Source organism: Zonotrichia leucophrys, chromosome 2 (assembly GCF_028769735.1).
Source record: "Zonotrichia leucophrys gambelii isolate GWCS_2022_RI chromosome 2, RI_Zleu_2.0, whole genome shotgun sequence".
NCBI classification, from domain to species: domain Eukaryota; kingdom Metazoa; phylum Chordata; class Aves; order Passeriformes; family Passerellidae; genus Zonotrichia; species Zonotrichia leucophrys.
In genome coordinates, this window is record NC_088171.1 from 133656306 (window position 1) to 133667516 (window position 11211).

Below are 11211 nucleotides of genomic sequence, written 5' to 3' on the forward strand. Positions count from 1 at the left end.
TTGGCCTTTCCTATCTGAGCTTGGGAATTCTTAATTTGAATTGTTGCACTAGTAACATACTTTAATACTTTCAGCCACATGGTGTGAAATAAGATATAAATATTATTTCAGAGACCTTCATGTCCTGCTGATTTATTTAAATATTTGTCTTCCTTTGACAGGCAAGTGGGACTTTCAGTTAAAGGAACAAACATGTTTTCCACTGGGAATGGAGAACCTCAGCTGTGTTACATGTTGTAGAAAAACTAGCAGGTCCCTTAGGAAGGAGAAGGTGTAGGAAAAATGCGCTATAGGTGTGGGCATGGCCTGGCCTTCAACACTGACTGAAGTCTTATTTTGGAGTATTTGATAGAGAAGTCAGTCTAGTGCCGTGTTTAACCTCAGGGGTGTAGCTAACCCAGTATGGAGTTGTGGACATGTTCTAATTTGCTTAGATTAAATAAACTCAGTCTTAATGAGATGCTGCTTTGCAGGGGTGTGTGTACTGACACATTAAGTCTGTTCAGTCCTTGAGCAGACGTTGGGAGTTTTGCTGTTTGGTTTGTTTTAAAACTAATTGCAATTATGTTTTATGTCGCCCTTGTTAGCTGACCTTGGCTTTTTTCTTGACTCTCCTTAGGTCAGTGTTATTTGTTGTTTAACCTTAAAGACAGAAAACAACCAAACAAAAAACCCTAACAATAACAGCAGCAAAATAAGCTGTGCTCCAAACAGCAGTCAGAAGTCACAGCATGTGATCTTTTGATCTGTCCTCTGTTGATTAATGTTGCTTCTGTTTTAAATTCCAGCCAAACTCAAAGTTTTTTGTAGTGTTCTCCTCCATAAAGTGCAAAGCATGCCATCCATATGTAGGAAAGTAGGAGCCTCTCTGCAGTGCAATTTGTGATAATTACAGCTTGCATGGCAACTGTATTGCAGAATGCAAAACAAATTTTAACAAGTGGGCACATCTGTCCTTGGGCTGAGGATGCAAACTGTGGAATATTGTAATTTAGCTTTGAATGAGTTGCTCGGTGTTTTCCCGCATTTGGGATGTGATAGTTGGGAGTAGTGCATTTCCAGCAGCATAAACATTTCTGATACATGGATTTAGGGCACAGCATAGGTGAGACACAGCTTTGAGTCATGATGATGGAATAAATAACTGCAGTGACCTGCTTTCTATCAGGTCTTTATCAGAGGTCAGCATAGCCAAGGAGTTAAAAGGGAATGTAGGGTTTTATCTTATTAATGCAAAACTTCATTCATTAGTAGCTGAGTAGTCAGATGTAGAACTGTTCATTCCTTCTGTGGATTAAGTTGATAATTGTCACTGAGAAAAGGATAGTGTAGACTAAGGCAAAAGGAATCCTGAATCACTGCAACAGTAAGTTTTCCAAGGAGACATCAGCTGACACTTTTTAGATTAATAATTTTGTTTCAAATGTTTTTAGAAGTGCAGTGAATCTATGCAGGTAGTTTGTTTGTGACCTTCCATTTGGTTGATGGATATTAGAACTTTATATTACGAATGTCTTCTAAAACTGCAAGGGAAGATCAGTAGTTATTACTTGAAAAAGTTAAAAATGAAACAGTGTTCAGGGAGAAATAAGGCCATCATGCCTCATAGTACCTAAACAAAGGAACCTCTCATATCTGAGTGTATAGGCAAGTAGGATCTTCTTGTCTGTTTTTAATCCCATCTATGTGCTACCATTGTGATACAACTTTGTTTTGTGATGCACTTGTTTTGTCTTGAAAAATAACTTGGGAAATGTAGGAAATTAATTGTACTGTAGAGAATAAAATCTTATTTGGTAAATGACCAAATCTCTTTGGAAGTGGACTGTAAACCTGTCATGTTAGTCTAGGTGAAGTGTTTGGAGAAGCCTTACTGATGTGTAGTGGCTGCCTGACACAGGCCCTTACTTGCATAGGGAAAATAAATGTAGCTAATGAGGAAATGATCATTATATAGTTGTATTTTATAGTGACACCTGGGAGTGGGGAAGAAATGGTTTCTTTTTGCTGATTTAGTGTTCTTCTGCATTTTTAAATACCAGATGTTTATCAGCTTGTTTTCCAAAAGTGAGAGATTCAGGGAAGGCTTCTGGTATTTTTCTTGTTTAATGATGAAGAAGCAGGAGCTGGTTTTTTGTTTGCTGTTCTCTTTCTCAAGATGTATATTAAATCATCTAGAAAATTCAGTTCATTAATGCAGTTACTAGAAAGGGAATTGAATGGTACAGGTTATTATTACAGAATGTCAAATCTATTTTTTTTTCCTTTAGAATCTATCTCTTTTACTTTTTAAGGTCTGCCAAAACTATAAACCCTAATGAATTTATAGCGCCTTTGCCCCATAAAGGACTTTTAGTAAAGAGAGAGATATTGGAACCCCATCACTGCTGTGAAGGCTAATTTCAGCAGTGCTGTTCACCTTCAAAATATTGGCATTTTAATTTTCCTCTTAAAAGCATGTTTGAAATCCTGGTCATAATTCCTATTACTTGGAGCACAAGAGGCCCAACATTCCTTCCTGTGGTACTACTTTTATGGCCTTTGTCCCATGTGGCAGTTTTCCCCTCTTCTAATTACTCCATGATGCAGTATTGGATTTGACATCTTCTGTATCTGCTGCTGCCCAGAGTTCTGGCAGGTGCCTTTGCTTCCTCAGCAGCAGCTCAGAAAGAAGGAACTGCTGCTTTCTACAGAGTTCCCTCATATTCCCACATGGAACTAATTGGGTGTTTCTGTGATAGGAAGAAAGTTGTTTTGATCCCCTTTTAATATTGCCAGATGTGCTTGTCAGAGTTTTCACAGTTGGTAGGTTTTTGGGACAGAGTTTCAACTTTCTTTATTCTAAGTTAATTTGGGGGGTTTATGTGTAATTTGGCGTGGGTAGAGGAAGCCTCACTATCTAGAGGAGGCCAGTGGCTAACATCACTGTTGGGAGGTGACAAATGAATAATGATTTATTTGGACTCTTAGGTCTGTTACACGACTGTAGAAACTTTAATATCTTTATTTAACCATTGCTTTCTGTTGAAAGAGAGAAGCAGCTAAACTGAGCCATTCTTTGCATTTCCATTTTGTTGTATTTGAGTTGATGGTTTCTTCCCCAGCCTTTCTTACTGGATAGGAGGAAACACATGAGAAATACAGATGGAAAATACGCACAGCACCTGCAATATTATGATTAAAAAAATAAGACTGTAAGTCCGCTCTGAAAGTGAAAGTCTCTTTTCCAGAATGAACTTTGACTCTGCGTGCAATACACAGTTCAATAAGTATCATGTATGTTTTAGCTGTATTGAACATGACATTTTTACCAGCTTATCCTATGGTATCCAGCTCTATAATAGCATTAACTCTGAATACATAGCCACAAAATCCTGTAAAGGAGGGAACCTAAGGTCAGTTTGGCAAACTCAGTCTCTTCCCTAGTTCCCTTTTATAAAACTACAGTTTGGTTTTATTATTTTTAACTCATGTAACTTTGAATTGAACAACATATCCCTTTTCTAGAATGGCTGTAGAGTGGCTTTTGGGGGAGTGTGTGGAGGTATGTGTGTGAGAGGGTAAGATACCATTATTTGCCCAACTGGGAATTCTCTTACCCTAATCCTACCCCAGGCACCCTCCAGTGTCCTATTTCACTCTGAGTTGTGAGGTTTTGCTAAGGAAGTAATTTCCCCATGGAAGCTAATGAGCAGTACTGTTTAGGGACTTTCTAGCTCTTCTGAAAATGGCTTGTGAGTAGTCACTTTAATCAAATCTTGCCTTGAAAGATGAAGCTCATTGTGTTAGCTTGAGGACTGTGATGGTGTTTGTTTGTTTGTTTTTTCTCATGGAGCATTTCAGAAATTCCTTGTAAAGAAATAACGTTGAAGTAAAGCTGCTTAAAGCAATCTATTTGAAGGCTTTCTAAGACAAATACTTAAAAAAATTTAGTCACATGCTAAGCATATGAGGCCTTGCTATGTGGTTAATTAACTGGAGCCAGAAATTTGGTCAGTCATATGATGCATGTACTGCTTCAGTTGTTCAGCAGGGCTTTTTTCTGTTACGCATTTATCTTGAATAAATTGAGCTATCATGAGATGTGTAAAAGCATTACACATTTCCTAAGGTGTGTTGATCTCCCAGAATGGGATGAAGTACTTAACTAATGATAGCATGCTTCAGGATGCTTCAAAACACCTCTAAGATAGATAATGCATGCTTTATAAAACCACTTATGCCTCTCTAGTCCTTTTAACTGTGTTTCAGTGGACTTAAATCATATTCCTATTTTCCTCATTACTAAGCTGTATGTGATTGCAAATGTGTGACTCAAGATGTATTTGCTAAACAACGCTAAGCTTGTAGAATAATTTTTCTAACTTGTAGTAGATAATGTTATGGTTTATCTGCATTTATAGTCTGTTAGAGTGAAGCACTGTCTTGATGCAGCAGGTAGAGACAGAGCTGTCTGTCCTGGAGTTCATAGTCTTGATGATGAGTGACAGAACTTCCAGGGGATTTATTTACCTTGGTTGTCAGAAGTTATTTGTGCAGCTCATCTAAATTGTGATAGAACTCTGAAAGAAATTGCAAAGTAAGAAGAACTTGTCATGTTCTTCAAGTTCACTTAATAGCTTAAGGAATTTCAGTATTTGGAGATGTTGAACATGGAAAAAAATTACATGTCTGTGACTAAAATGATTTGTATTTATCTTCAGAGCAGTTTAGTCACTGAATGGTATTGAGTATCCAAGAAATGGATACTGAAGGTTGTTATTCTATTAAAGACATGTAGCGGTGGTAGCAGTTATTTTCACTTACTCAGATGCGGTGAAGTATTGAAGCTATGTGCTGACGTACTGAAAGCCTGAAGGGTGTCTTGCATGGAAGCTGAAAAGCAAACTTGAGTTTTGCCATCCAAAGGCTATCCAAGGCAATTACTGGGATGTACTGTGGGTGCAGAAGGTAGACACACTCAAACTGTGGGTGTGGCACCATTCCCTTTCTTGTAAGCACCTAGATTTTTAGGTACTAGATAATCACTGGCAGTTCTTTCAAATAAAAATGAGGACTCTGTCCTGTGCTTCGTAGTATAACTGTAGACTTTGCTTGCAGCTCTATAAACTGGAGATGGTGTATTGCCATTCTCTTTCCATTCCGCATTGAGACTGAACAGTTACTGTTGATAATGGGGGTGGTTTTTGTGATGGTTGTTATTTGGTTGGTTGGGTTTGGGATTTTTTGTTTGCTTTTAATTTACAATTCCATTTATTTTCTAACAGTTCTTCTGTTGGAAGTGCACTGCCACGGAGGCGCTGCTGTGCATATATCACAATTGGGATGATATGCATCTTCATTGGTGTTGGATTAACTGTGAGTGATGTCCCATGATAAATTTGCAGCTGTGTGCAGGGGTGTGTGTGTTCAAAGGAGTTCTCTTAGTTGACCAGCTCTTCTTTTTCCAGCATTTGAGTAAAACTTCTTAAATTGGTGTGGTTTTTGTCATCTCCATTCAAATTGTGAACTTAATCATCTGAGTAGGCCAAAAAAAGGTACTCTGGCACTTTGATAGTCTCTTTTTTTCTGATGTTAAATTTGACTCTTCATCTCTAAAAACTTGAGTTTTATGAAAAATGGCTCACTTCACTGTAGAAATACTGAACATCTTGCTCTTGCTAGAGCTCTCAAAACTTCCATGTTTCCAGAAATACATATTGCTGTATAAGTTCCACTGCAGTAGAGGTGAATGGGATTCCAAGCACTAAAAATATGTATGAGTCTTTGTAATTTATAAAAGCTGTAAAGTGTAAAACCAGCTCATAAGGTATTTACAAATGAGAAGGCTCAGTCTGTTGTTATTCTGTGAAGTGGAACCAGTGGTATCTGGCTTACCAGTGTCTTATACAGGTTACTAGAGCCAACTTTATACCTGGGAATCCTAGAAAATTTCATGTGAGGAAATACCTCCAGTGAATTCATATGTGTAATTCTCATTATGCCTCTAACTGGTGTTTTAACTTGAATAATTAATTATGTGTGATCTTAAATGAATTATGAAGGATTTTCCAGGTTCCCTAATAGAAACAAAGCCAGAAATAAAAACAGTGAGAGACAAATTTCTTTTCCTTTTTTTCATTACCTTACTGAATTGGAAAATTATGTGAAAACATCTTTCTATGAAGTTTGTCTAGAGGCTTGTGTAGTCTCCATCCTTGGAGTTATTTGGGACCTAGCTGGGTTAAAACCATGAACAACTTGGTGTGACCTTGGGGTTGACCCTACTTTGGGGAGTTGGCACTAGAGGTCTCCTGATCTCCCTTTCACGCTCAATTATCCTATGGTTATGTAAAATCAAGCTAATAAAACACCTAATTTACCCTTACCAGAGTGGAAAAGGTGCTGAAATGCTTCTCCTTAATATAACTTGCTCTTCTCTGAAGAACAGACAGTGCTGTATGTTTGACACTACTGTTTTCTCTTTTTAGGTTGGAACACAAGATTTCGCCAGGCGATTTCACGCAACATATGTTTCTTGGGCTGTTGCTTATCTCTTAGGTTTAATCTGCCTCATTCGAGCCTGCTACTGGGGGGCCATTAAAGTCAGCTATCCAGAGCACAGTTTTGCATAGAGAAATTGTGAGGTTATAGGTGAACATCTAGTAATTCTGGATATTACATTTTGGACACTTTTAAAACCTTTCCTGTAAGGATTCCATTCTGTTCAAAGTAGTTTAAAGACTGGGGGTCTCTAAGAACAAATGTTCATTGCACTACATAATATGCAAATAGTTTGTTTTGCTGCTAGATTCCCTAGCTCTGAATACTAAAGCTATGTTTACATGTTCATAACTCTGTCTTTATAGGCGTTGAATTGTATTTCGAACAGTATTAAGTTTTACATTTCCTTTATGTTCAAATCCGTCTGCCATTTTTCTAGATTATCAGTAAGAATTCAAAAGCAAGAGTGTTTATAAGTGTTTCTACAGTAGCTTCACATTTGTACTTAACATTTTAACTAAAATTATATTCAAGTGGCTTGCTTTAAAACCTAAGCAATAAGCATTTTGCTTGAACTGCTTTACTGCATCTTTTGCCTAAGATCATAGTGACCTTATTCAGGAAATGAAACTTGTGAGTGTTTAAGACTGACACTGTTGCTAGAGAGACATTTGTAAACACTGTATGCTTGGAGATTTTTCAGGTAGAGAGATGCTATTTTGGTAGTCCAATTAAATTTCCATTTATCCAGGGTTGGATTTCAGTTAGGATAAATGCTTTTTCCTCAAGGATCCTGGGACTGAGGTCTTGGTTTTTGGTTTGTTCTGGTTGGTTTTTTTTTTTTCTTTTTCTTTTTTTTTTTTTTTTTTTAACTGGCAAATCCTAAAAGCCATGCTCGGATTATGGAACTTAACTCTGGTTATTCGTACAAGTTCCTTTACAGGGTCTAAGGGAAGCATTTCATATGACTTGGTTTGTAATACTTCAGTGTCATGTAGATGACAATAAGACGGTGGTGGGTTGCCTCTTACTTTCCTCTGATCTCATCAGATTTTCCCTGCATGGGAGAGTTATGACACTGGTCACTGCAAAGGGAGACACTGTAAATTCTCATTAACTGCTGTAATAAGGAAATTAGTAAACTATTTCTTGGACCATTCCATCAAAGTACATCTTATCAATTTAGCACTGACTTGCCAAGAGAATACGGAAACAGAAAGTTTTTTCTAATGATGTATTCACAAAGGATTGAGGGACCAGTTCTTGCACTGCCCATCTTTATAATTTTAAACAAGTTTTTGCTAAATTCAGAAGGAATGTCCTGAGTGATTTAGACAACTAGTAATTTAGCTAATGGGGTCAGATGGGTAAATTAATATGGATGTTTCAGGGATACATGTAATTTAAATTATCTATGTTCCTGCTAAGTCAAAATGATACTCGGATAAGGATTTTGGAGCACAATAAATGTAAATGATCGAACTGTAAATGATCTGTCTTTGTATGACGCTAAATGTATAAAAGCAGTAGCTCAGGATTACAATGTACCTTTTACAAATAAACTAATAAAGAAATAAAGATTATTATTCAAACTTAAATGTATTTTGTTATTTATATGTATATAAGAATGTGTAAGTGGACGAATTTGCTGATATGATACAGGAACCACAAAGGTATGGCACACCAAAGGTGACCTCTGCATTTTTGCCAAATGGCAGCCTCAGGAATATAAGATAGCAATAATAAATTGCAATTATCTTGATGTTTAGGAAGAATGAGGATGTAAATAATGGATGAAACCAGTGTTGGGATTCTCTTTTCTTGAGTCAATGGCTTATTGATGGACTAATATACTCCCTTCTTTTCCTAGTGCTTTTTACATCCCTTCACTGTTGAGATTTGCTGTATTCACTTGCCTTTGAATCTCTGAATACTCTTTCCTGGTACTTGATGTTTCAAAATACTGCCTGCACTCCACAGTGTGACATAAAGTAGGTTAGGGCTGTACAGAAAATCATCCACTGCTTTTGTAACTTCAGTGAGGGTGGCATTGGGAGTGGGAGGGGGCTGGGTATGATGTTATTTTAATGAATCAAAGGAATTTGTACTTTTCTCCCCTGTGTTAAGCTATACTTTATTTCCTGTCTTGTGTTTCTTCTTTTTCTTCTCAACCGTTTTCAGCAGAAGGGATGGACAGAGCAACTTAATTCTGTCAGGATCAGGGTACTAGCACAATGTTTGCTGCTACTTCCTTTCGCAAAATAAAACATGGTAGTTATTCCTATCAAGTGTCATTACATGTCAAGATAGCATGTACATAGAATTGTCATATTTTTACCAGGTAAGAAGTGTAATGGTAGAATCTGATGGGACTTTGAGGGACTCCAATGGATGTAGCTGTTTGGGAAGCAGACTTGTTCGTAGACAGTTGTGATGTTTGTGCTGAACTACACATCAATCCAAGAAACTTCTCTGAACTTAAAAAAAAAAAAAAAAAAAAAAACAACATCCTGTCCTGTGCAAACAGACCACTAGAACAACTTTCAGGTTTTATAATCACTCATTGTTTTTGTTCATTTTCAATAGTCTTTTCCTGAAGGCATTATTTTTGTGTTAGATATGGGAATGTCTTATTCAAATTAAGGATTTTTGTGTTAGGTATGGGAATGTCTTATTCAAATTCAGGATTAAGGACTTACGTTTTTGAGGTTTTAGTTCCCCCCCTTCCCTGTTCTCCTTCCACTCCTTTCCACCAGAGCTTTTATACAAACTGTGTGTCCTTGGCTAGGAAGCACTTCAGATCTTAAAATGTGTTTAATTTTTAAATGATAAACCTACTGATTAATAAGTCTTTGACTGATTTTATTTATACCCACCATACATGTTAATATGTTGTCTTACAGAAACACTACCAAGAGGGTAGTGTTTCTGAAAATTAGGAGATCTTTGTCACAAGTAGCATGTTGAAAAAAGCTAAATCTTTCCGACTACTCTGATAAGAAATTCAGCATGAAGTGCTTGGAGAAGATGCTGGAGCAGCTGTGGAGTCATGAGTGGTTATTGCTGAGAAATGGATATTGTCTTTCAGTGTATGCCTTTATAAACAGAGGGAATGCCAGGGCAGCAGCTTCATATGAAGTTCTAGAAAATCTTTGCAACTAACTTTAAGGCCTTGAATAATAAATAGGTGAGTAGCAGCAAGATGATTTGTCATGTTAGATCTATCTCACTGCTTTTTCCAACAGCAGAAATTCCACACTGAATGAAGTATGCACTCTAAAAATATCTTGGAAATGTTCTTCTAAGCAAGCTTGAGAAACCCATCAGTAAAATTATTCAAATATAGGGATTATCAAGCTGTGAAGATATGGCAAGCCATGCATACCAGCTTTTTGGAAATACTTAGTCAAGTTTGTATGCTGTTTGTCTCTTATAATTCCAGCTGTTAGAAACTGAGAGCAAGTTGAGTGACTTCATTATATTAATTCATCCTGGTTTCCTGCTTAATTCCTTGTGTGATTTGGATTAACAGTGCCAGGGACTGAACTTCCCCTTTCAAAAAATCTGTTGTGGGAAAATAGAGCAGGGTTGGAGAAATGAGTATCACTAAATGACTTGAAATAAAAAATTCTAACCATAATATTTCATAGGATGTATAGTATTTGAAAGCTGGACTCTCATTGTATTAAATCCCCCTTCATACCTAAAATTAGTCTCTTTACAGGGGAGTTACAATGCTTGTCTCAGTTGCCAGATTAAATTGTCCCCATTCCTCAACCTTCCAACTGTGCCCATCCCAATGCCAGGATTTAGCTGCAGAGTTGTACTGGAGGAGTATGAGCAACTGCACTGTACACACATCATAGGTGTAGGACAATATCCTGCTTGGAAATAACTCTGAAAGTGCCTCCTTAATTCAGATTTCCTTCTGTGATTTCGCTGATGCTGTCGATCTGCAGCACATTGCATGAAGGTGAAGGAGCAAAGGGCTGGGTGGAGGTCTTGAAGGAGAGGGGAGAGAGGAATTAATCTGATTAAAGTTATATGCAAGATTTTTGTTATGGATATTTGAGCCAACAAGAAAAGAATATCTAGGTTCAGTTTCCTACAGCTTTAGCCACAAAAGGGGTTTTATTTTAGAACAATAAAGCTGCTTGTTAGCTTGATTAGCCAGCAACTTTTCATGTTACACTTCAGTGGAATCTGGGGGAGTCTACCAGGGAGCTATCCCTGTATCACCTCCTCTGCTTTAGTATTCATTTGTAGGCATTCATGTTGGCTGCTTTTGGGGAAAAAAAAAGAAAAAAAGGACATTACAGTAACAGACTTTGGATCTGGACCTCTGTAGTGGATTTATGGTTCTTTTTAACAGTTCATTTGAAAGAAGTGTGTTCAGCTAAATCTTATGAGCAAAAGCAGTAGATATGACTATGGATTGGCAATTAATCCAGATGAAAAGCTGTGTGTCATTGCAGTGACTTAGTGAAATGATTATCAAGTGGGTCAGGGAACACTTATGGCTAAAAGATAAAGCTGGATGAGGTGCGTAGGGTCATAAAGACAGTTGCATATTAGCATTTTATCCGAAACAGTACATTGTGCAATGGAGAAACCACCATTTATTTCAAAGTAAATTTAATAGGAGCTCTTTTGCATGAATTTATATAAATTTGTAATGACATGGTTATAATAAGTTCCAGCTTCCTTAGATTTGCATGCATTGCTTAA

The 11211-nt window shown here is 37.2% G+C and overlaps 1 protein-coding gene across 3 annotated transcripts in view; it reads left to right on the forward strand.

Moving 5' to 3' along the window:
- The window catches only part of PIP4P2 (phosphatidylinositol-4,5-bisphosphate 4-phosphatase 2), a 37125-nt gene extending 29044 nt beyond the window's left edge, over positions 1-8081 (forward strand). For all 3 annotated transcript variants that reach the window (XM_064706533.1, XM_064706532.1, XM_064706531.1), the window contains exons 6-7: positions 5268-5358; positions 6471-8081. In XM_064706533.1, coding sequence (XP_064562603.1) covers positions 5268-5358; positions 6471-6614 — 235 coding nt within the window. In that variant the 3' untranslated portion in view covers positions 6615-8081. The remainder of the gene's footprint in view (positions 1-5267; positions 5359-6470) is intronic.
- The last annotated feature ends 3130 nt before the right edge of the window (positions 8082-11211 follow it).